Here is a 23,950-nt window from a genome sequence, read left to right as displayed (position 1 = left end):
GATGCAAAGTGGTTTTGAGGAGTTCCCATCGTGGCTCAGCGGTTAGCGAACCCGACTAACATCCAGGAGGATGCGAGTTCAATCCCTGGCCTTGCTCCGTGGGTTAAGGATCCAGTGTTGCTGTGAGCTGTGGTGTAGATCACAGACGCGGCTCAGATCCCACGTCGCTGTGGCTGTGGTGTAGGCTGGCGGCTACAGCTCCAACTGGACCCCTAGCCTGGGAACCTCCATATGCTGCGGGTGAGGCCTTAAAGAGACAAAAAAAGACAAAAAACAAACAAACAAACAAAAACAAAGTGGTTTTGACTTGCACGTCCTTCCTGACTAATGATGCCAGACTCCTTTTCCTACACCTGTGGGCCATTTGTATGTCTTCTTTGGAGGAATATCTATTCAGGCCTTTGCCCCTTTTTTAATTGATTGCAGTGTTTCTTTTGTTGAATTATAAGAGTTCTTTATATATTCTGAATACTTGACCCTTATCAGATATGATTTATCAAAAGTGCAAGGATGTTTGCAAGAAGTCAGTGCTATGTTTCTGTTCCCGATAGGTCAGCTATCACCTTGAAATGAGCTACTTTGAAGTATACAATGAAAAAATTCATGACCTTCTCGTTTGTAAAGGTGAAAATGGGCAGCGAAAGCCAACAGTAAGATTAAAGATTTTATTATTTGTTTGCAATTTCTGTTTTTATCAGTGTATATAATTAGTTCTCAAGATGCTCTATGGGTTAAATTTTTACAAAAATGCTCTTATGTGGTAGCACGTGCTTGGGGTCTACAGTCTGATTACATTGCTATTTAGTAAATAAGTTGAACATTATTGTTAGTGGACATTAAAAGTTAACATATTCCAAGATTTAGTTGGACCTTTATGTCAGATACCAAATTGCTAAAAAGTCTGTAAAGCCAAAAAAGCAGTAAAAGTCCTAAAAACTATGTTATTACTTATTATAGAATATGTAATTTGCTGGATTATTTAGCAAATGGATATCTTATAGTTAATATTTTCTGTGAAATAGAAAGTTTCACAAAGGCATAGACTTTTTTTTAAAAAGCTGCTAGTGGAATTTAAAATTTAATTTTGAGGAGTTCCTGTTGTGGTGCAGCAGAAACTAATCCGACTGGGAACCATGAAGTGGCGGGTTCGATCCCTGGCCTCGCTCAGTGGGTTAAGGATCTGGTGTTGCCCTGAGCTGTGGTGTAGGTCGCAGACGCAGCTCAGATCTGGCGTGGCTGTGGCTGTGGTATAGGCCAGCTGTAGCTCTGATTTGACCCCTAGCCCGGGAACCTCCACATGCCATGTGTGCAGCTCTAAAAAGCAAAAAATAAATAAATAAAATTTAATTTTGAAAAGGACTGTGGCGCGCTAGAAACTAAAATCTAAAGAGGTCACTTGTCTTGCTCAAGGTCATGCGGTTTGCTTTGGGCAACATCGAGAAATTTAAAACTTGGCATTTCCTGCTATGACTTCTTTGTGTTTTAAAATTTCTACTGACAGAGTTTAAAATGCGTAATGTAAAACTGAAAAATGTTACCTGTCTGAAATTTACTGAACCTATTTCAGAAAGCTAGTTGAAAGCATATCATTGGAGTTCCCGTCGTGGATAACGAATCTGACTGGGAACCATGAGGTTGCGGGTTTGATCCCTGGCCTCGCTCAGTGGGTTAGGGATGTTGCCGTGATCGGCTCGGATCCCGTGTTGCTGTGGCTCTGGTGTAGGCGAGCAGCAATAGCTCCTATTGGACCCCTAGCCTGGGAACCTCCATATGCCATGGGAGTGGCCCTAGAAAAGGCAAAAAGACAAAAAACAAAAACAAAAACAAAAACAAAAAAACGAAAAACAAAAAAAGAAAGCATGTCACTAATAGGCTGGGCAAGACTTAGGAATCAAAAAACCAATAAGATATTTGATGCTGTCTCGTGCTGTGGAGTCCTGTGCGAGGGCGAGCACTTTGTGGTCTTGAGGCCGCTTCTTAATGCCTTAGAGATGGGCTTTTTGGTGAGAACTCACTTTTGTATTTATTTCTGGGCAAAGTAGAAATGAATCTCTTTACCTCAGACTCAAAATATAGAAAAGATGACTAGAAATTCTGTTTCCCCTGAAACTCCTGTCTTGCTCTTACTGCGGCTCTTTGCCCCACAGCTAAGAGTGCGGGAGCACCCGGCCTCTGGGCCCTACGTCGAGGGCCTGTCCACGTGAGTGGGGCTTGGAGGGGGGGACCTCGGGCTCTCTGGGGGGGTCTCTGGGTGACTGGTCTTCCACCCTGGATGTTATCCTCCTCTTTCCAGACAGTGTAGGCTGCTGGTTTGTGTATTTGCCTCTCTTGCCGCACCTGTGATGGGTCTGCGTAGAGGCGTAATTACACTGAATGGGAGATATTTGGCTTTTCTCCCTTTCCTCTGCTTCCCTGTTAAGTCAAGGCGTCGCTCTGGAGCTGCCTTTTTAAAATGTATTACTCTAAGCTGAAGAGGGGAGCCGTGCCGAGGTCACTGTTTAGAGTTAGCAGTATGCCGAGAGTCATTTGTGTGGCTTTTAACACTCCAGGTGCTTTCTCAAAGGAGAAGGAGACGACCAGGTATGGATTCGGGCCCATTTAGTCACTCTGGGGTTGTGCTGAGACGCATCCATGCCAGCCTAACTACGCCTGTGTACCTCTGCCTGTGCCAACCACACCCCTATATACCTATACCTGATCTTATACCTATATGTGTACCTATAAGTGTGCCTTAGTCTAACATACCCGTCTATATAGGTACATATACCTCTGTATGTACCTGTGTGTGTACCTCGGCCTAACCATACCCATCAATACAGGTACCTACACCTATGCCTTTGCCTGATTATACCCACCCATACAGGCACCTGCACCTATTCATATACCTGTATATGTACCTATATGTGAGCCTCGGCCTAACCACCCCTGTCTATATGGGTACGTATACCTACGCCTTTGTCTAATCATACCCACCTATACAGGTACCCGCACCTATTCATATACCTATATATATACCTGTGTGTGTACCTCGGTCTAACCACACCCATCAATACATGTGTACCTGTACCTATGCCTCTATCTATGCCTATGCCTGATCATACTCACCTGAACGGGTAACTGTACCTATTCATGTACCTACATATGTACCTATATGTGAGCCTCGGCCTAACCACACCTGTCTATACAGGTACACATACCTATGCCTCTGCCTATGCACAGGGGTTAACGTTTATCTTTTGGTCTCATGACCTAGACTTGGATGTTACAATGTTAAGTTGCTGAGGTGCTTCATTATATTAAGAAAAATCATACTTTAAAAAAATTCGGTAAAGTTAAAACATTTTATTTCCTACCTTTGAACGTGGAGAAAATGAAGGATTCTGTAGGAATCAGTATAATAATACCTATGAATTATTCCACCTGATCCTCAGAGAGTAATTATGTAGTTGAAGGGTGGTTGTTTTATAAGAACAAAAGTGCGATCATTGGTGAAATCAATTTTGTCTTTTTGCTTTTTTGGCAGGAATGTTGTCAGTTCTTACTCTGATATCCAGGTAAGGCTGATTGAATTTGTCTTCTTTCCACTTGATAGAAAGATTAGAATCATAAGTATTCATAAGAATATTTCCCCTGGCTTACTGTTTGCATAAATGAAAGGCTGATCTTGTTAGTTTGTAATGAACAGCTTTTGTTTGTGTAAGCAATAATCAAAAGAATCATTCTTTCAAGTTCCCATTGTGACTGGTATCTATGAGAATGCGTGTTTAATCCCTGGCCTCGCTTAGTGGGGGAAGGATCCAGTGGTGTCGTGAGCTGTGGGGTAGTTTGCAGATGAGGCTCAGATCTTGAGTTGCTGTGGCTGTGGTGTAGGTTGGTAGCTGCAGCTCCAGTTGGACTCTCAGCCTGGGAACTTCCATATTCTGTGGGTGTGGCCCTTAGAAAAAAAAAAAAGAATCTTCTGAACTAAGAATTTCAAATGGTCATCATGCAAGTTTAGAGTCGTAGATGTAGGCTTTTAAAGGTGTCATTTCCTGGGAGTTCCCTTTGTGGCTCAGTGGTTAACTGAGGAACTAGGAACCAGGGGGATGTGGGTTTGATCCCTGGCCTCGCTCAGTGGGTTAAGGATGTGGTGTTGCCCTGAGCTATGGTGGAGATCACAGATGTGGCTCGGATCCCCCATTGCTGTGGCTGTGGCTGTGGCCGTGCCTGTGGTGTAGCCCAGCAGCTGTAGCTCCAATTTGACCTCCAGCCTGGGAACTTCTGCATGATGATGGTGTGGCCCTAAAAAAAAACCCAAAAAATAAAAACCAAACATTAAATAAAGGTATCATTTCCTGATTCAAATTTTCGTGACAAAAAAAAAAAAGAAGACAGTGGGAATACATTTTACTAAAGAAACATTTATTAATAATCTTATTGTATAAACTGATTATGAATGTGCATATATAACCAAATGTGCTTACTTGACCTTATGCTTTAATTTGCTCTGGCGGCCGCGATCTGCAGGCCTGAACACCCCGCCTCCTTCTCCCTAGATTTGGCTGGAGCTGGGAAATAAACAGAAGGCGACTGCGGCCACTGGAATGAATGACAAAAGCTCACGCTCCCACACGGTTCTCACCCTGATGATGACCCAGACCAAGGTATTGTCTGTTGATTGGTTTCCTAGGCATATCCACGTTTCATGGTTTCCTTGTTTTCTTCTTTAAATCAAAGGTAAAAGTACTGTTGTATAAATAGACAACATTGTTGGACTCCAGGGCCTCTGCATAAGAACTCTGCATGACTTTTGGCATATATGGCCGTATGTTTTTCTCATTTTTTTTTTGTCTTTTGTCTTTGTTGTTGTTGTTGTTGTTGTTGTTGTTGCTATTTCTTGGGCTGCTCCCGCGGCATATGGAGGTTCCCAGGCTAGGGGTTGAATCGGAGCTGTAGCCTCCGGCCTACGCCAGAGCCACAGCAACGTGGGATCCGAGCCGTGTCTGCAACCTACACCACAGCTCATGGCAACGCCGGGTCGTTAACCCACTGAGCAAGGACAGGGACCGAATCCGCAACCTCATGGTTCCTAGTCGGATTCGTTAACCACTGCGCCACGACGGGAACTCCTTTCTCATGGTTTTAAAGAGCAATAACAGGAGTTCCCGGCGTGGCGCAGCGGTTAAGGATCTGGCGTTGCCGTGAGCGGTGGTGTAGGTTGCAGACAGGGCTCGGGTCCCACGTTGCTGTGGCTGTGGTGTAGGCCAGTGGCTACAGCTCTGATTTGACCCCTAGCCTGGGAACCTCCATATGCTGCAGGTACGGCCCTAAAAAACAAAAAGACAAAAAAAAAGCAATAACATGATTATTAATTTATTATGATATTGGCATTGTCATATCAATATATGAAAATATATTATCAATAATACATGATAGTTATATAGTATTTGACAAAACATATCAGAAATTAAAAGATTTTATTTAGTTTATTTATTTATTTTTGTCTTTTTGCCATTTCCAGGGCCGCTCCCACGGCATATGGAGGTTCCCAGGCTAGGGGTCGAATCGGAGCTGTAGCTGCTGGCCTACACCACAGCCACAGCAACACGGGATCCAAGCCACGTCTGCAACCTACACCACAGCTCATGGCAACGCCAGATCCTTAACCGACTGAACAAGGCCAGGGATTGAACCTGCAACTTCATGGTTCCTAGTTAGATTCGTTAACCACTGAGCCATGACGGGAACTCCCAGTGAAAGATTTTAAATAATTCAGCCATAGGTTCTATTACTACAATAAAATCCCTCTAAACACTTCGTTATATAATCCTTCAGTTTTTTTTATAATCACACTTAAATTTAGAAAATCTGCTACAGTATTATGCTGTTAAAATTATTTGTGGGTAGTTCCCATTGTGGCACAGCAGAAACAAATCTGACTAGTATCTGTGAGGATGCAGGTTTGATCCCTGGCCTTGCTCAGTGGGGTAAGGATCCGGCGTTGCCATGAGCTGTGGTGTAGGTTGTAGAGGCGGCTTGGATTCTGTGTTGTGTGGCTGTGGTGTAGGTCAGCAGCTGTAGCTCTGATTTGACTCCGAGCCTGGGAACTTCCATATGCTGCAGGTATGGCCCTTAAAAGCAAAAAAAAACAAAAAACAAACCTGAAAAATATTATTTTTCATAGCTACATAATATTCCTTTGGCTATTAGAATTCCTCCAAATTTTCTCTGCTGTTGGACCTTTATTTTGTTTTTAAATACTTTGCCCCTTTAATGCTGAGATAACACGTTTGTACAGTCAGCCTTTTCCTTTATAATTGAGTAGTCGTGGGGTTTTAGACCTTCAAAGCCATTTCTTCTATTTGGGCACAGGGCAAGCACTGCTCGGTGTGTTGTTATAAATTGTCACAGATTCAAGGAGGGATAGTTTCAGTGGTAAATGAGTGGTCTGTAATCTTGTCTAACATTCTGTCTTACAGACACTGATGGAAAGGCATAGAAGAACTTACAATTTTTTATTTCGGTATTTTGCTCCAGACAGAATTTGTGGAAGGGGAGGAGCTTGACCACAGGATCCGGAGCCGCATAAACCTGGTGGACCTGGCGGGCAGCGAGCGCTGCTGGGCGACTCAGAGCAGCGGGGAGCGGCTGAGGGTAAAGGGTGCCGTCCTCTCGGGGTGGAGGGGGCGGCGGGGGGAGCCTCATCCCAGGTGTTGTTTTAAGGAGGCCTCAGGCTGTGCTTATGTAACAGCAAGAACCGCCTTTCCTTGCACGGTAGAGACTGTGCTGCCGAGGCCGAAGGAGGGATCCACAGTTCCTGGTTATGATTGCTTTTTGAAGACAATGAGTGAATTTTGAGTCCTGAGAACATTGGTAGTTTGGGGAAGAAAGGAAGCACCCAGCAATTTTCTGAGGGAAGAAATACACTTTGCGAAATGAAGGGATTGCTGAGCAGTGACTGTGGAACGTTCCATCTTGTCCCCAGGAGGGCGTGAGCATTAACAAGTCCCTGCTGACCCTGGGCAAGGTGGTCTCCGCGCTGTCCGAGCAGGCCGGCGGGAAGAGGGCCTTCATTCCTTATCGAGAATCCGTCCTTACCTGGCAAGTGGCTTTTGCGCATAAAGAACTGTGTGAAAACACAGTGACTGCCGCAGGGGGAGGCGTGTAGATGGACTCCGGGTAATCCGGGGACAGTGGTGAGCTGTGGGGGTTCGGGAGCCAGGCTGCCCACCAGCTCTGGGACTTTGTGTAGGTCACTTAATAGCCCTGCAGCCTGTTTTCCTCATCTATAAAATGGGGATGATATCAATGCCTGTCTTTTGGGTTGTGGTGAGCGTTAAACAATGCAGGTAAACCTCTTAATGCACAGCGCGTGCTGAGTTGGTGTCAGCAACTCTTATTATGCTTACTGTTACTAGCACCTGCTGCTGGAGCCTAGAGGGTGTCCCCTAACGTATTAGTGTGTATATGAAGTGGAATCAGGTAGTGTCGTTTGCTGAGCACACACTGGCTCGTTCAAAAAGTGTTTTCACTAATGACTGTCTGTTTAATTTCCCATATATTACACTCAGATTACATAGTCAAGATTTAATATCCAGGGCTGTTCCCAGCATGGCTCAGCAGGAATGAACCCAGCTAGTATCCATGAGGTCGTGGGTTCAATCCCTGGCCACACTTAGTGGGTTAAGGATCCAGCATTGCCTTGAACTGCGGAGTAGGCTGAAGACGTGGCTCGGATCCTTTGTGGCTGTGGCTGTGGCATAGGCTGGTAGCTGCAGCTCCGATTCGACCCCTAGCCTGGGAACGTCCAAATGTTGCAGGTGCAGCCCTAAAAAGTGAAAAAAAAAAAATTGATATCCAATTCTGAGAATCTTGTGTCTCTACTTGATGGCGGTGTATCTTTTTATAATTGACTTACTGTAGTGCACTTGCCACCCCAAAACTTATAAGGCAAATCTATTTTTTTTATGCCTTTTGAAAACTAAGAATAACTTTTGGAAGTTAAGAATAATTCATTCTGCATAAAGAAAAATAGGCTTTTTAGTCTCTTACCATTTTACCTCTAAAATAAGGCCTTTGTCTCTATGGAAAACAATTTGTGCTTGCATGTTCAGCCATCATTTTCTGCACTTCTTGAACGGCATCTCTGAAGAGTTGTGGTTACCATGGAAATACAGAGATGTCCTAGAGCCTCTCATGGCCTGGTGTGGCTAGGAGGGTTTTACTAAATATTAGATGTTTCATTTTAAAATCTCCGCACAGACTGTCACTTCGCAAACAATGTAAAAAGTGTAAGAGGGGTGTTCCTGTTGTGGTGCAACAGAAAAGAATCCGACTAGGAACCCTGAGGTTGCGGGTTTGATCCCTGGCCTCGTTCAGTCAGTTAAGGATCTGACGTTGCCGTGAGCTGACGCAGCTTGGGTCCCGCATAGGCCGGCAGCTGTAGCTCCCATTCGACCCCTAGCCTGGGAACCCCCATATGCTGTGGGTGTGGCCCAGAAAAAAAAAAAAAAAAAAAGAAGCATAAGAGGAAATAAAGTGCTCACGAGATCTAAAAACAGCTGCAAATACCAAAGAATTCCAAAACTGTCTTTGGGTACAAAGTGTAACTCTGTACTATCTGTCCCATTGCTCTCCAGGTAATGGTTGTTACTGGGTCGTTGGAGGAGCAGAGTCTCATTGAGTCTTTTTTCCTTGAAGGCTGTTAAAGGAGAGTCTGAGTGGAAATTCCAAAACCTCGATGGTCGCCACCGTCAGCCCGGCCGCCAGCAGCGTGGAGGAGACGCTGAGCACGCTGAGGTACGCCGCCCAGGCCCGGACCATCGTCAACGTCGCCAAGGTCAACGAGGACATGAGCGCGAAGCTGATTCGAGGTGAAACGCGTCCCACAGATTTGAGAGTTGCTCTTCAGGAGTTGAGCCTCCGATGTTCACGTCGGTCGTGAAAGTCCGTGTACAGACCAAGAAAGTTAAAGACGCTGCCCCGGGCCGGAGTAGGAGAGCCCAGGCATTCTGCACGGATGCAGGAGGGAGGGGAAGGAGGGTGGGGACAGGGGTGAGAAAGAGGGGGAAAGCCAAAAAAGGCGTAGGGAACAGAGGGGGTGGCAGGGAACAGCAAGTGCCCAGGAAGATCACCTCGACCGGGTGGCATAGGCGTCACGCTGTGACGGTGATGGCCTTTCTTTCCCCTCCCAGGACCGCTCCTGCGTCGCTCTCTTTCTCAGCTCTCTCCTGCTTAGTCCACTGGGCTGGGGGCTGCGTGGTCCTGGGTTTCTGGCCCAGGCCTGGCTTCAGCTAAGCTTCCTCCTCCCGCCAGGGGTCTTGGTCTGTGCAGCCTCATCCCTCTCCTCTATACACGGGACCACTGGCATTAAAAATGAGTATGCTGGGGAGTTCCCATAGTGGCTTACCGGGTTAAGAACCCTACATCTCTATGAGGACGCAGGTTCGATCCCTGGCCTCGCTCAGTGGGTTAAGGACCTGGCGTTGCCGTGAGCTGTGGTGTAGGTCGCAGACTCGGCTTGGATCCTGGGTGGCTGTGGCTGCGGCTGTGGTGTAGGCCGGCAGCTGCAGCTCTGATTTGACCCCTAACCTGGGAACTTCCGTATGCTGCAGGTGTGGCCCTGTAAAACAAAAAAAGAATTTAGAAAAATATTCTGGATTCCAGCTTGAGCAATCTTTGCTCGTTCTCCAACAGGCCCTCAGGAGTAGGTTGGTCTGGGGTGGTTCTCGTTTACATCTGTCATCACAGGGTCATTGACAGTGTCCCCCCTCCTTCTCAGCAGGCCCCCCCTTTGGACACTGCATTATATGGCCATCCTGTTTATGAGGGAGGAAGAGTCACTAATGTGGGAGCAGTTTTTCAGGTTAAGGTTAGGTAGAGATTTAGGTAATGAAATGAAAATTTCTGCAAGTATGCTGTTTTACTTAGTAGTATTTAAAACTTCAAATAAAACAGAAGATTGGAGGATAATGTCTAGCTTGGAAACTACTATATGGCAATGTTATTAATCCTGCATCTTTTTACTTTTATTTAGAATTGAAAGCAGAAATTGAAAAGTTAAAAGCTGCTCGAAGAAACAGTCAAAATATTGACCCTGAGCGATATAGGCTCTGTCGGCAAGAAATAACATCTTTAAGGATGAAGCTACACCAACAGGAGAGGGACATGGCAGAAATGCAGAGGTGGGCTCTGGTTGCTACCTTAGATGCTCATCGCATGGCTGGAAAGATTGGACTGGCCTCGGGAGAGGGGCGTGGGGGGGGGGGTGGGAGGCGTGGGGGAGGGGAGGCTCCTGAGTCGGCCTGTACCTGCCCCCCCCCCATGAACAGAGAAGCTCCTCCCTAGACGGTCACATTTTGAATATTCCGAAGTGGTTTCCTGACCGGCATTGATTGCCTCTTGCTTTTCAATCTTATACACCCACATATTTTTCACTCTGTTATTTCGCTTGTCTTTGAAAGAATGTGGAAAGAAAAACTTGAACAAGCTGAACAAAGAAAACTTCAAGTCACAAAGGAGTTACAGGTAATATTTCAACTCTCGCAAAACTGGCTTGAAAATTTGCAAAGAAATATGCCGCTAAATATACGGATTGAATTTCTGAACTCCTCACTGCGTACTGACACTGTGCAAAGAAGCATCACCATAGAGGGAATTCGTATAAAGAAGTATTAGGACCCAGCGGGCGCTCGTGTGAGGTCACGGGGCAGGGGATGCGGTTGGAAGGACACGTTACGGTTAGTTCCTTAAGGGCTCGATTTCCAGGCCAAGGAATTTGGGGTTTATCCTGTAGGAAGTGGGAAACCGTTGAGACGTGTTTGACCAGGGAACTGGCATTTGAGACGTTTGAGTGTGAATTCAGTAGGATGCACTCGGCAGGGGACGTGAGAAGGACTGAAAACAGGAGGGCTGTTGACAGGGCGTCAGGAGGTGGAGGTGATGGCTGTGGTGCAGCAGGTGTGGCCTGTGACACTGGACGGGGTCCCGAGTGGGCTCAGGATGGTGACGGGCAGGGCCACCCAGGGCCATCAGGGCCAGGAGTTTAAGAAGGACGGTGGCCACACTCACAGGGAAGCTCGAGGAGCGGGTTTCTAAGAAACTGAATTTCCTGATTTTACTGTTGAACGGAGACCGTTGCTTTTCGGTGGATTTCACAGTTTCGTGCTTCTGGTTGAGGGTGAGCCTTTCTCTGACTCCTCCTAGAAAGCAGGGATCACGTTGCAAATGGACAACCGCTTGCCGAACCTGGTCAATCTCAGCGAGGACCCACAGCTGTCGGAGATCCTGTTATACGTGATCAAGGAGGGAGCGACCACGGTGGGGAAGGATAAGCCCGACTCGAGGCACGACATTCGCTTGTCGGGGGTGCTGATCGCCGACCATCACTGGTACGCTGCTCCCTTGGGTCTCCCATGCCGACACCCCTGCTCCCTGGGAGAAGCCGTCAGGGCTTGGCGGCCGGGAACACAGGCGTGCCCAGGGTTCTGTGACATGGGAACGGTGTCATAGGCTCTGTTTCTATTCTGTGCACTTGGTCTTTTGCCTGAGGGATAAGTTCTTTTCTTGGAGGTACGATCGCAGGCACGAAAGGAAACGACTCTCCTTCATCTGTGGCAGGATTTCCGGTTGGGTTGACAGACTTAAAAATTTTCTTCCGAGGAACTGAACGCAACTACATATGTTGTTGGGGTGATAGTAATTGCAAACTCTTTTAGCTCCCCAGCGTGTTTTCCAGATCTCCCCGTGTTGATCCTGCAAAGTATCCAACTGTGTGAGGTTACCCTTGGCTTTGCTCATAGGCGTGTCAGTCGTTTCTGGCCTTCGGCTCCCGCAGTCCTGCATCTCCTGGTACCAACAGGAAGGGCTTCTCCAGAGCAGGTTTCCTGGGTGATAAAGGGACAGGGCCCTCAGGGCAGTCCCTCGGAACCAGGTGGCCAGGCCTTTCTTTGTCCCGGTGGGTGGTTTGAGTGTGGTGATTTTCCACGCACCCTGTAACACTAATTCTCAAGTTTGGGAAGCACTCTTTTTTTTCTTTTTTTCTTTTTAGGGCCACACCCAAGGCATACAGAGGTTCCCAGGCTAGGGACTGAATTGGAGCTGTAGCCACTGGCCTACACCACAGCCACAACAACACAGGTTCCAAGCCGTGTCTGCGACCTACACCACAGCTCACGGCAACACTGGATCCTTAACCCACTGAGTGAGGCCAGGGATTGAACTTGGGTCTTCATGTATGCTAGTCAGATTCGTTTCCCCGAGCCACAGTGGGAATTCCTGGGAAGCCCTCTTCAGTTGTCAGTCTACGAGTAGGCTATAGGATATGGGCTTATCCCCTTTCGAGGTAATTTCAAACCATCTTCCAGGATGATTGTCAGGTCCCTGGCACTGGGGGTGGCTGTTACCCCACCTTCTCGTCAACACTTAGTACTGTCAGGTGGACGTGAGATGGCATCTCGCTGGGGATTCCATTTGCATTTTCCTGACTCATAATCTTCATATATTCATTGGCCACTTTTGTTTGCTTTTCTGTAACTTGCCTGTTCATGTCTTTTGTCCGTTTTTCAATTGTATTGTTTGTTTTCTTCTCCATAATTTCTTGGAGTTCTTTATATATTCTGGTTGCCAAGCTTTTGTGAGTCTTATGTGTGGCAACTGTTTTCCAGTGCTTGGCTGACCTTTTCACTCTGTTAGGTGCCTTTGGGTGGATCAGAGTTCTTAGTGTTGTGTATTCATTTATCTGTGTTTTCCTTTGTGGTTATCGGTTCTTGTGTCTTTTTGAAGAAACTCTTTCTACACGGAGGTCATGGAGATATTCTCCTAAATTATCTTCTAAATATTTTTTTCTTTTTTCTTTTTGTCTTTTTTTTCAGGGCCACACTTGTGGCATATGGAGGTTCCCAAGCTAGGGGCCTGGTCGGAGATACAGCTCCTGGCCTACACCACAGCCACCGCCACAAACATGCTGGATCCGAGCCTCATCCATGACCTACACCACAGCTTATGGCAACACGGGATCCCCAACACACTGAGCGAGGCCAGGGATCGAACCCACGACCTCATGGTTCCTAGTCGCATTTGTTTCTGCTGTGCCACCATGAGAACTCCCTCTTCTAAATGTTTTGAAATTTTGCTTTCAGATTGAAGTCCCCTACGTAGCAGGGATTTTTTTGTTTGGTGTGAAGTGGGATCTAAATTCATTTATCGTCCGTGTGAATAACTAATTCTACCAATACCATGTATTAAATAACATATGGGTTTTTTTTTGTGTGTGTGTGATCTACAGTGTTCACGCAAAAACTTTCCAGAAATACAGTGTGTTTTCTCACTAGCATTGCCCAGGCTTAGTTATTTGAGCTCCGCGATGTCTTTGAACCTGGCGTGGTGCTGCTCCTATTCCTTTGATCCTCTTACTCGCCTATTAATTGCTTTCTCTGTCTTAACCCAGTGTTGCAAATAAGTCCTGTCTTATTTACCCTTGTGCCAAAGATGCAGAACGTGCTCCCCAAAGCACTGAGAGTCAAGTTGGGGACCAGGAAGTCCCCACTTGCGGGCACTTGGGGTTTCCCTTTTAATACAGGCTCAGTGTTTGTCTTACTCCCTGCACCTTGAGCTTCATGAGGGCAGAGCATATAGAACTAGGAGAGAGAGGAGTTCCCGCCATGGCGCACTGGTTAACGAATCTGACCAGAAACCATGAGGTTGTGGGTTCGATCCCTGCCCTCGCTCAGTGGGTTAAGGATCTGGCGTTGCCGTGAGCTGTGGTGTAGGTTGCAGACGCGGCTCAGATCCTGCATTGCTGTGGCTCTGGCATAGGCTGGCAGCTACAGCTCCGATTTGACCCCTGGCCTGGGAACCTCCATATGCCGCGGGAGCGGCCCAAGAAATGGCAAAAAGACCAAAAAAAAAAAAAAAAAAGAACTAGGAGAGAGAAGTTGCTGTTTAAACCATTACCTGGTCAGGACAGGAGGCCAAGGGCCAGCTGTCCTTCTCAGGTGCTCGTCCCCAGGCACTCAAACACACTACTGCTCTTTCATTGCAGAGCTTGGTGCCTCCTCTAGAGCTAGAGGTGTTTGTTTAGGGCTCAGTTCACTGCAGTTTGCTCTTTATTTCTGTCTAATTAATCCAAAGACATTTGGACTTTGGAGTTTCTTTCCTGTTTTCTGTCTCCAAAGACTCAAAGGGATGCATGGCATTTACAGCTGATTTTCCGCAGCATCGTCTTATAGTCAGGGCCCAGTTAATCATGACCAAGGAGTATGCTTTAATCTCCATGCTTTTCCTTTTCCATGCTACCCGCTTTTCGTGAGAGGAAAATGTTCATTCCCGTATTAAAACTCATATGTAAAACTAGGCTGTAAGGGAAGTAAAAACAAAAACACTTAAAACTGTTCCATCCATAAGTAAGCCATTGTCAATATTTTAATATATTTTTCTTTCATGTTTGTCTATGTGTATTTTTTTTTTTAATTTGGGGGGACGTTTAAGTAGTTATAATCAAAAGGCCTATAATGAAAAATTTTCCCACCACTGGTGGATAGAATTTCTAGAGAAGTCAGGCTTTTTCACCAGAACTTCAAATTCGAATTGGGAGGAAAAGAGGAGAATCCTAAGTTGTTGTTGTCACAAACTGATAAGCACCTTCACGCCAAAGGAGTAACCTAAGGAGGACTGCCTGTGTTGCCTTTTTCTTGTGTCCCCCTTCGCAGTACCATCAACAATTGTGACGGGACAGTGACTGTCACCCCAGCCGGCGAAGCAAAGACCTACGTAAATGGAAAGCTGATCTCCCAGCCCACGGTACTGCATCATGTAAGTTGGCTGCTGCTGACAGGGCAGAAATTGTTGGACTTGGGGCAACCTTTTTTTTTTTTTTTTTATTTTTGGTCTTTTTGCCTTTTCTAGGGCTGCTCCTGTGGCACATGGAGGTGCCCAGGCTAAGGGTTCTAATCGGAGCTGTAGCCGCCGGCCTACACCACAGCCACAGCAACGCCAGATCCGAGCTGCGTCTGCGACCAACACCATAGCTCACGGCAACACCAGATCCTTAACCCACTGAGCCAGGCCAGGGATCGAACCTGCAACCTCATGGTTCCTAGTCGGATTCATTAACCACTGAGCCACGAGGGGAACGCCAACTTTTTTTTTTTTTTTTTGAGGGGCATTCATTTTTTTTTTTTTTTTTTGAGCTGGGTTCTCTGCTCTGAAGGCCAGTGGTGAACGAGATGAAGGACTTCCCGTTTTCAGCCTCCTCTTTCCCGTAACCTCCCTAATTGCCTCCTCTGTGCAAAGACCTGCGCCTGGGAAGCTGCCCAGCAGTATCGCCGTGTCCCTGAAGAGCTGGGCTGTGGAATCCAGGCTGGACGGGGTGGAAGCCCCGGCCCTGCTGTGAGCTGCGTGACCTTTAAAGAGTCACCAAGCCAGGGTGACCGTGTGTCAAGAGCATTTGAATAAGTGCGCTGGGAGAACAAGCATGCATCAGGGTGTCTCTCAGGAAGGGCCCAGGGAGGAGCAGATGGAAGAACCTGAGTCACAAAGAGTGAGCTGCTATTGTTACTGCTCCCCCTGCTCCATCCGCTCTCCTCATCCCTAGAACTGGGATGGAATGCGCATGCTCGTGAGAGGATGTGGCCACCAAGTGTGGTCACAGCTCTTGGCACACAGAGGCCTCCAATTAATGTTCGTTGCTGTGATTTTTCTGTTTATCATGCGTGGTACTAGGTTATAGTGAACTGTGGAGCATAAAGAATTGTCCCATGTAATTTGGGGTGCAGACTCACCTCAGGCCATACATTTTTTTGTGTGCTTTAGGGTGACCGGCTGATTCTTGGCGGAGACCATTATTTTAGATTTAACCACCCAGTAGAGGTCCAGAGAGGGGAACGGCCCTCCAGCAGACACGCGCTCATGAGCCAGGGGCCAAGAGACTTCGAATGTGCCAAAAACGACTTGCTCTCGGCCCAGAGATTACAGTAAGTACTGTGGCTGTGAAGTGGTAAGTGCCATGGATGTGGAGCAGAGGCCTGGGGAGAGCCTTCTCATCTCATCTCAGAACTTTCTCGTCTCCCCAGCTGAGCATCTGACCCACTAACCTGTAGCTCCCCATGTCCTCCCTCCGGGCCCTGGTCACCACCAGCTCTCTTTCTTTTTCGGTAAAATTGGGTGTGGAAATTTCTATATGTACAATTGTTTAAGCATTTTTTTGGTTTGTTTGTTTTTTTAGGGCTGCATGTGCAGCATATGGAAATTCCCAGGCAAGGGGTCGAATGAGAGCTACAGCCGCCAGCCTGTGCCACAGCCACAGCAATGCAGGGTCCAAGCCGTGTCTTCGACCTACACCACAGCTTGTGGCAATGCCAGATCCTCAGCCCACTGAGTGAAACTAGGGATCGAGCCCGCATCTTCATGGGTCCTAGTTGGGTTCATTTCTGCTGAGCCACGAGGGGAACTCCCAAGCGTTAACTTTTTTTTGAGAAGAAGCGTTAATTTTTTTTTTTCTATAATTATCACTCCTTCCCTCCCCATATTAAAAGGTCACAAAGTTAATTTAATGTTTTGACTTCTCAAAATGTCTAAGTGTTATCCCCAAACTGGCTCTGCCTCTTGGTGGGTGTGGAGCCAAAGGACAACCAAGCCAGGGCTGGGGCCGAGGGAACAGCAGTAAGGAGACCACCGGGGCCTTGCCCAAAGCCCGTCTCCCACAGCCAGACCCGGGAGGCTTTAAGCTGCAGGCTCATGCATATTCATGAAGGGCCTGGAAAGGGACAGAGTCCTCTCTTCAGCAGATTGATGTCACCAGAGTCAGAAAAGGTCACTGACCTCTCTCAGGTCCCTGCTGATCTGGAGGTTGGGGCTTCAGGCTAATCTTTACCGTGGAAACAAGCCAGAGTCCTTACCTCTGGTGGATGGTCTTTGCCGCTGTTACTTCTCGGCCTGATGGCGGGTGTTCTTTTGTTCCTTGAGATCAGTGTGACAGAGGCCCATTCAGGATCACCACGGCTTAGGAAAGGGGATTCTGTTATGTCCAGGGAACCACGCTGGTTCTCTGTCTTGGGGACCCTGGCTGCCCCCCACCCCCTGCCAGTCTGCTGACAAAATTAATATAGATGTTTCTAAAAAATATGGTATAATCTCTGCTTATCATGCTTTTAGAGTCATTTCAATGTGTTCCTAATCTGTGACCTAAATATGAATTGAAAGATATTGACGTTCAGTCCCTGGCCTAAGAACTTCCGCATGCTGTGGGCATGGCCAAAAAAAAAAAAAAAAATTTGTTCCCATCATGGCTCAGTGGAAACGAATCCATGAGAGCACAGGTTTGATCCTTTGCTCAGTGGGTTAAGGATCCAGTGTTGCTGTGAGCTGTGGTGTCAGTCACAGACAAGGCTTGGATCCTGCATTGTTGTGGCTGTGGTGTGGGCCGGCAGCTGCAGCTCTGATTTGACCCCTAGCCTGGGAACCTCCATATACAGTGGGTGCGGCCCTAAAAAGACAAAAAAAAAAAAAATTTGATTAAATATCAGGCCTCTCCAATTGTTACTAAGTTAGAAACAAGCAGCTTTTCATCCTTTTATATTTTCTTTGTGTAAATAGTTCTAAAGCTAATAAGAATTTAGGAACACCATTGGCAGAATGTCAAATTAAGTTTTGAGATTTGCACTTTTGTTTCCCTGGAAACATCTTACTACAGCTAGGAACTGTTGCAGTGTGTGAAAAGTTCTTGACCCTGAGCCTGTGCCTTCTTGCTGCTTTGTAGCCTTGAGGCCGAGATCAAAGAGGCGCAGCTGAAAGCCAAGGAGGAGATGATGCAAGGGATTCAGATTGTAAGAGAAATGGCTCAGCAAGAGCTCTCCTCTCAGAAAGCTGCGTACGAAAGCAAGATAAAAGTCCTAGAAGCAGAACTGGTAAGAAGCAGAGTTGTTCTCTCTCTCTGCACCCCGGGTGTCGGCTGGAAACCAGTGTCTCTGTGCAGGTGGGGGTGAGGGTAGGGGGTCAGAGGGGAGCAGAGGCTGCAGGTGGGGGTGGGGGGAGCAGGGCGGCCCCACCCTTGGCCCTGGCTCCCTGCGTTTGCTGGCAAAGCTGCCTCCCAGCAGCCCTTTTTTTTTTTTTTTTTTGGCCACACCTGCGGCATATGGAGGTTCCCAGGCTAGGGGTTGAATCAGAGCTTAGCTGACGGCCTACGCCACAGCCACAGCCACAGCCATGCAGGATCCGAGCCGTGTCTGTGACCTATACCACAGCTCATGGCAACAACAGATCCTTAACCCACTGAGCAAAGCCAGGGATCGAACCTGTGTCCTCATGGATGCTAGTCAGATTCCTTTCCGCTGAGCCACGACGGGAACTCCCAGCAGGGAACCTCTGAAAGGTGGGATCGGGGTCCTTTGGTTTAAGTTGGATTCGTCAGCCTGACTGAGGCTGAGAGGACCCAGGCCCCTGAGTCGCTTTTGAGTCACTTTCTTGGGCACTGATGTTTTTAAAAAGGGACTTTAGTACTTTTCGGGTATCAGTTGGGAAGAACCGCTCTGTGTTTGCTCCCTATTTATTTTGTATTATTGATCTTTACAGAAAGAAGAATCTCAGAGGAAGAAAATGCAGGAAATAAATAACCAAAAGGCTAATCACAAAATTGAGGAGTTAGAAAAGGCAAAGCAGCGTTTCGAGCAGGAAATATACGTGAACAAAAAGCGGCTAGAAATGGAGGCTTTGGCCACAAAACAGGTAATTTCCCTTGACAGCTGGCTTGAGCTGCCTTGAGGAAAAGGGGGTTCTTTTTAAAAGAACCAATGTTATATTGATGGGCGCCAACCGGCTCCAAGTCGGCCGGCCAGGAGGCTGTTCTTGCCTAGAAGCGTCTGTCCTCAGACCTGCCACCCACAGCATCTTGCAGACAGAGTTGTTAGTTCCAGCAGGTTCTAGCAGGCTCTCTCCCCGCATTCACAGCGATCCTGGGGTCGCTCCCACCCAGCGATGCAAAGGGAGGTGATACCAGGCAGGACACTTGGAGAGAAGGTGGCCTGGCTCTTGTACCCGTTATATCTGGGCTCTGGGGAGGAGCAGCAAGCAGCCACGTGCCCGTCTCAGTCCCCAGGGCCCTATGGCAGGACCTTGTCGCCTCGGGAGGGAAGGCACTGACCTCTGTCATCTCGCTGAGCACAGAGGCCTCTTTCAAGGGCAGCTCACATTAGCCAAGTTCACACGACCGATGTAGAAAACCCGGATGCGGTTGTGCTGATGCTGTCAGCGCTTGGCCGTTCCCTGTCTGTGTCCGTGGCTGTCCACGTGCTGGGCCCGCAGCAGCAGTAGCTCCTGGTGGCTCGCAGATCTCAGGCCCGTCCAGGACTGCAGGCGAGGACCTCTGAGGCCGCGCCTAGAATCCGTTCTGAGCAGCCTGCAGTGGGTTCTGATGGATACTGCGTTCATCTTGGCTTTGGTTTCTTGTGTCTTAAGGTTTTACTCTCAAATCGCAGTTTTCTTTCTTTTCCTGAGTTTATAGTTGGGGAGGGATTGGGGGCAGAAGTAAATACTCCCAGTAACCCCAAACTACTGGTACTGTAATCCGGTGATAATACACGAATTAGCCAGCTCTAGAACACAAGGGCTGGTCACAGAAACAGAACTATCCAAATCATGAAAAGTTATTACTAGTGGGTTGTTGTTATATGGCTTTTTTGTGTCAAATGCAGCTTTTTGGTGTCTTAACTTTAACTTTTTAATGTAGTCAACAAATGTGTAGGCTTTTTTGAGTAGTTTTTTCTTTTTTCTTTTTTTTTCCGGATGGTTTTTATGCTCCTGTCCATTGGAAGAAAAAGACCAATCTATGCCATCAAACATTCCTATGATTTTGTTGTGGAGGAAAAAAAAAATCATTTTATAACAATGCTTTATAAATCTTTTTCTAAAAGCCTCTTATGCTTCGTAAAACATGTGCAATGAAAGGAGAGTTATATAGTGTGTTACCATTATCAGCCTGACTTGAGAATTCCTCTCTTTGCATATTCTTGTGTTTGACTCTCTGCGGATGGATATCAATTAGGCGTTGGAAGACCACAGGATCCGCCATGCAAAAATCCTGGAAGCTTTAGAAATTGAGAAACAAAGAATTGCTAAGGAAGTCCAACTTCTACAGCAAAATCAGAGTAACAGGGATAAAACTTTGACAAGTGAGTATATGATGATCTTAGCAGGCACTTTCTACAGTTATGTGTGTTATTTCCTGTAATTACAAAATGTTAGTTATCTTTGTATATTCAAAATGTTTTATTCTAGGAGTTCCCTGGTGGTCAAGTGGTTAAGGATCTGGCCCTGTCACTGCTGTGGTGTGGGTTCAGTCCCTGGCCCGGGACTTCTGCATGGGCATGGCCAAAAGCAAAAGTTTTGTTCTAGATGTTGCTGACTTTTCTGGAACTAGATAAATTTGTACAAATGCTTATTTTTAGAAGATTGACTTTTTATTTTTTATTTTATTTATTTATTTATTTACTTATTTATTTATTTATTTATTCCATCTTTTTGCCATTTCTTGGGCCGCTCCCACGGCATATGGGATATTCCCGGGCTAGGGGTCTAATCGGAGCTGTAGCTGCCAGGCTATGCCAGAGCCACGGCAACGTGGGATCCTTAACCCACTGAGCAAGGGCAGGGATCGAACACGCAACCTCATGGTTCCTAGTCGGATTCATTAACCACTGTGCCACAACGGGAACTCCCAAGATTGACTTTTTAGAATATTTAGTTAGAATATAGCAAAATGGTAAACAAAATTCCAAGTATTATTTGAATGTGTATTGTTTTTTAAATGTCCTAATCTAATCCTTAACTCTTATTTTATTAGAATTAGTATCTAAATTGTGCTTAATCATTGGGTACTTCATTTTCTTTCTCGGAAGTTATTATTTGTGTGTGTGTGTGTGTGTGTGTGTGTGTGTGTGCATTTCTACATTCCTAGCTAGAACTTAGCATGTGTTTAATGTGAACTTTTTGTTTTTTTGGCCACCCGGCAGCTTATGGGGTTCCCAGGCCAGGGATCAGGCCTGAGCCACAGTTGTGACCTAAGCTGCAGCTGTGGCAACACTAGATCCTTAATCCACTGTGGGCCAGGGATCGAACCTGTGTCCCAGCAGCTCCTAAGATGCTTCTGATCCCATTGTGCCATAGCGGGAACGCCTGTAAACTTTTTTTTTTTTTAATTATAGAAAATCTCAAACTATGAAGGTAGAGAGATCACTACAATAAACGCTTACATGCTTATTATCCAGCTTCACCCGTCACCCCCACAGGTTGAGTTTCGTTCCAGCAGAGCTCAGTGCCCCGCCCCCAAGGACTGTTCCAGAGCCAGACTCAGCAGTCCTGTCATTCGATCTGTAAACACTTCACTCTGCAGCCCTAAGTTAGATCAGGACTCTTCTTTCTCTCTTTCTCATCACTCCCTGAAGCACAGCTCTGATATTATTATCATCCCTAAAAATGTTGGTAGTAATTTCTTGCTCTCATCAGCTATCCTGTCCATATTCAAATGTCCTCGATTATTTCATTTTTACATATATTGGGTTTGGAATTCCGGAAGTCGGGTTATTGACCTCTAGAATTTCCCAGGATCTGGGTTTTGCTGACTGTTTTCTAGGCTGTTCCTTATGTGGTTCCTCTGCCTCTTCCTGCAGAGTGCCTGCCATCCAAGCCCAGAGTTCTGTAATGTCTGTTTTTAAATTATGTCCAAACTATTAATGCTCTTTCTAGCCATTGAAAGGAATAACTACATTGTAATTTTTTAAAACTTTTTTGGGGGTTGGAGCCGCACACACCCATGGCTTGTGGAAGTTCCCAGGCCAGGCATCAACCAGAGCTGCTGTAGTAACAACACTGGCTCCTTACCCCACAGAACCTTAGAGAACTCCATAACTACGTTGTATTAATGCATCTCTTTATTCCTCTTAGGTCCTAAGACAGTGCTTTGCAATGAACACTTGATTTTTTAGGATCCATGTGAATAATAAATTTTGTCCTTCCAAAAAAAAAAATGTTTTTAATGGAATACTAGCTACAGGCTTGACTGACCAATTTAGGAAATGTTTATGATAAAGTCTTAAATTAGGAGCATGGGATTGTAGACGGAAATTGTTTTAAATGCCTTGGTATATGTCTATATCTCTGTGTATCTGTTTTTCAAATTTCAGGCAAAATTTAAAAGACTGGGGTTCTATGTACGTTAAGGCATACTTTACCCGATACTTTCAATCAATCAGCATCTCCCATGCCTGCACAGGCAAAGACCTCATTTTCTGTGAAGCTTCTTTTATTTCCCCAGTGAGGTTGAAGAGAAGCTGCTGAGCAATCACTCTACCTCCTGGGATGCGTAGTGGAAGCCGTCGGGCTGAAGTCGGTTTTTCCCCAGACTTGTCCTGCCGGGAGGTGTGTGTCATGCTCGGGTCTTTTCTGAACACTCTCTCTGTGCTTCTACTAGTTCAGCCAAACTGGAGCTGCATGAAGCTCTCCCTGATGATTCAGGAAGCCAATGCCATCAGCAACAAGTTAAAAAAGAATTACGTTTTTGGCAGGTGAGTACCTAGCTTATTGCTGAAGTCGTTCTCGTTGCCCTGCGTGTGACTTTCTGTTTTAGCATCTCCACGTGCCTGTCCTGGAACGGGCCAGTGTCAGTCCTCCAGGCACTTCAGGCTCCCCTCTCAGAGCTTGCTCTGGATGAAAAAGGCTTTCACAGTCAACATTCTAGAACATTTTATAAAAAGAGTAATTTTAGATGCTTTAGGAATTCATTAAAATTTCATTTGAGTTGAAAATGTATCTGTATTCCACATTTTAAAGGGATATGTGGAGTTCTCACCGTGGCTCAGTGGAAACACATCTAACTAGTATCCATGAGGATACAGCTTGATCTCTGACCTCGCTCAGTGGGTTAAGGATCTGGCATTGCCATGAGCTGTGGTGTAGCTCGCACATGTGGCTCAGATCTGGCGTTGCTGTGACTGTGCTGTAAGCCACGGCTACAGCTCCGATTGGACCTGTAGCCTGGGAACCTCTGTAATGCCACTTTTTAGGGTGTGGCCCTAAAAAGACCAAAAAATTTTAAAAAAAATAATAAAAGGGGTATGCAATATTAAAGAAAAATTTTTTGGCCGTGTCTGCAGCATATGGACGTTCTCACTCCAAGGATAGAACTTGTGCCCACTGAGTGACCTGAGCCACTGCAGTGACAACACCAGATCCTTAACCTGCTGCACCACAGGCAGACTCCTAGAGTTTTTAAAATTTAAAACATTTTTATATGAGAAGTTATTTTAACGTAGTACATAGTAGGCATGATTATAATAACAAAAATACCTAACTATGGAGAGATTTAGTCTGTGGATTGAATTTTTATGGGAGTTATTCTAATTAAGAAAATTCTTCTCAGTTATGTATGTTTTAGGATAAGCATTTTTCCCTTTGGTATTTTTCTTCCAGACATGAAGTAGGAGATAAAGGAAGCAGTTCTGACACTTGTATCCAGGTTCGAAACCTGCAACTAGGGATCTCCACTGTTTGGAGTCTAGAAAAGTTTGAATCTAAGCTTGCGGCAATGAAAGAACTTTATGAGGTTTGGAATTTTATTAAAATCTCTATAAACTTTTTGAGGTAAAAAAAATAAGGCAATCCACATTACCCAAAGCAAGCAGTATTAACAATTACATGCTTTTACTTTGCTTTTGCCTGTAGAAAGGATTGGATGGGTTTTAATATCGTTATAATGATGTAGAGAAATTTAGTGCTGAAATCTATTCAGCTATAATTGTGTGTTTTTAAAACTTGACATTTAAACTTAAGAAAGATTTGATGGACATAAGGCAGTTTGCATCGGTGCAGTCATCTTCATTGCCTGATAATGTGTGTTTTGGTTTTTTTTTTCCCCCTTTATTGGCTGCCCTGCAGCAAATAAAGTTCCCCGGCCAGTGATCAGATCCGAGCTTGCAATGGTGAC

The 23,950-nt window shown here is 46.0% G+C and overlaps 1 protein-coding gene across 1 annotated transcript in view; it reads left to right on the top strand.

Annotated features, from left to right (window-relative positions):
• KIF14 (kinesin family member 14) overlaps positions 1-23,950 on the top strand; it is a 49,872-nt gene that overhangs the window by 5,945 nt on the left and 19,977 nt on the right. Inside the window, exons 4-20 of the mRNA XM_047755311.1 lie at positions 552-650; positions 2,148-2,200; positions 3,524-3,554; positions 4,536-4,643; positions 6,517-6,633; positions 6,965-7,080; positions 8,680-8,852; positions 10,016-10,163; positions 10,443-10,506; positions 11,185-11,369; positions 14,688-14,790; positions 15,790-15,950; positions 17,735-17,882; positions 18,547-18,699; positions 20,015-20,141; positions 22,439-22,532; positions 23,437-23,569. Coding sequence (XP_047611267.1) covers positions 552-650; positions 2,148-2,200; positions 3,524-3,554; positions 4,536-4,643; positions 6,517-6,633; positions 6,965-7,080; positions 8,680-8,852; positions 10,016-10,163; positions 10,443-10,506; positions 11,185-11,369; positions 14,688-14,790; positions 15,790-15,950; positions 17,735-17,882; positions 18,547-18,699; positions 20,015-20,141; positions 22,439-22,532; positions 23,437-23,569 — 2,013 coding nt within the window. The remainder of the gene's footprint in view (positions 1-551; positions 651-2,147; positions 2,201-3,523; positions 3,555-4,535; positions 4,644-6,516; positions 6,634-6,964; positions 7,081-8,679; positions 8,853-10,015; positions 10,164-10,442; positions 10,507-11,184; positions 11,370-14,687; positions 14,791-15,789; positions 15,951-17,734; positions 17,883-18,546; positions 18,700-20,014; positions 20,142-22,438; positions 22,533-23,436; positions 23,570-23,950) is intronic.

This window comes from Phacochoerus africanus, chromosome 12 (assembly GCF_016906955.1).
Source record: "Phacochoerus africanus isolate WHEZ1 chromosome 12, ROS_Pafr_v1, whole genome shotgun sequence".
In the NCBI taxonomy this organism is placed as follows: Eukaryota; Metazoa; Chordata; class Mammalia; order Artiodactyla; family Suidae; genus Phacochoerus; species Phacochoerus africanus.
Note: the sequence above shows the minus strand (reverse complement) of the source record. Positions and strands in the feature narration are given on the sequence as shown.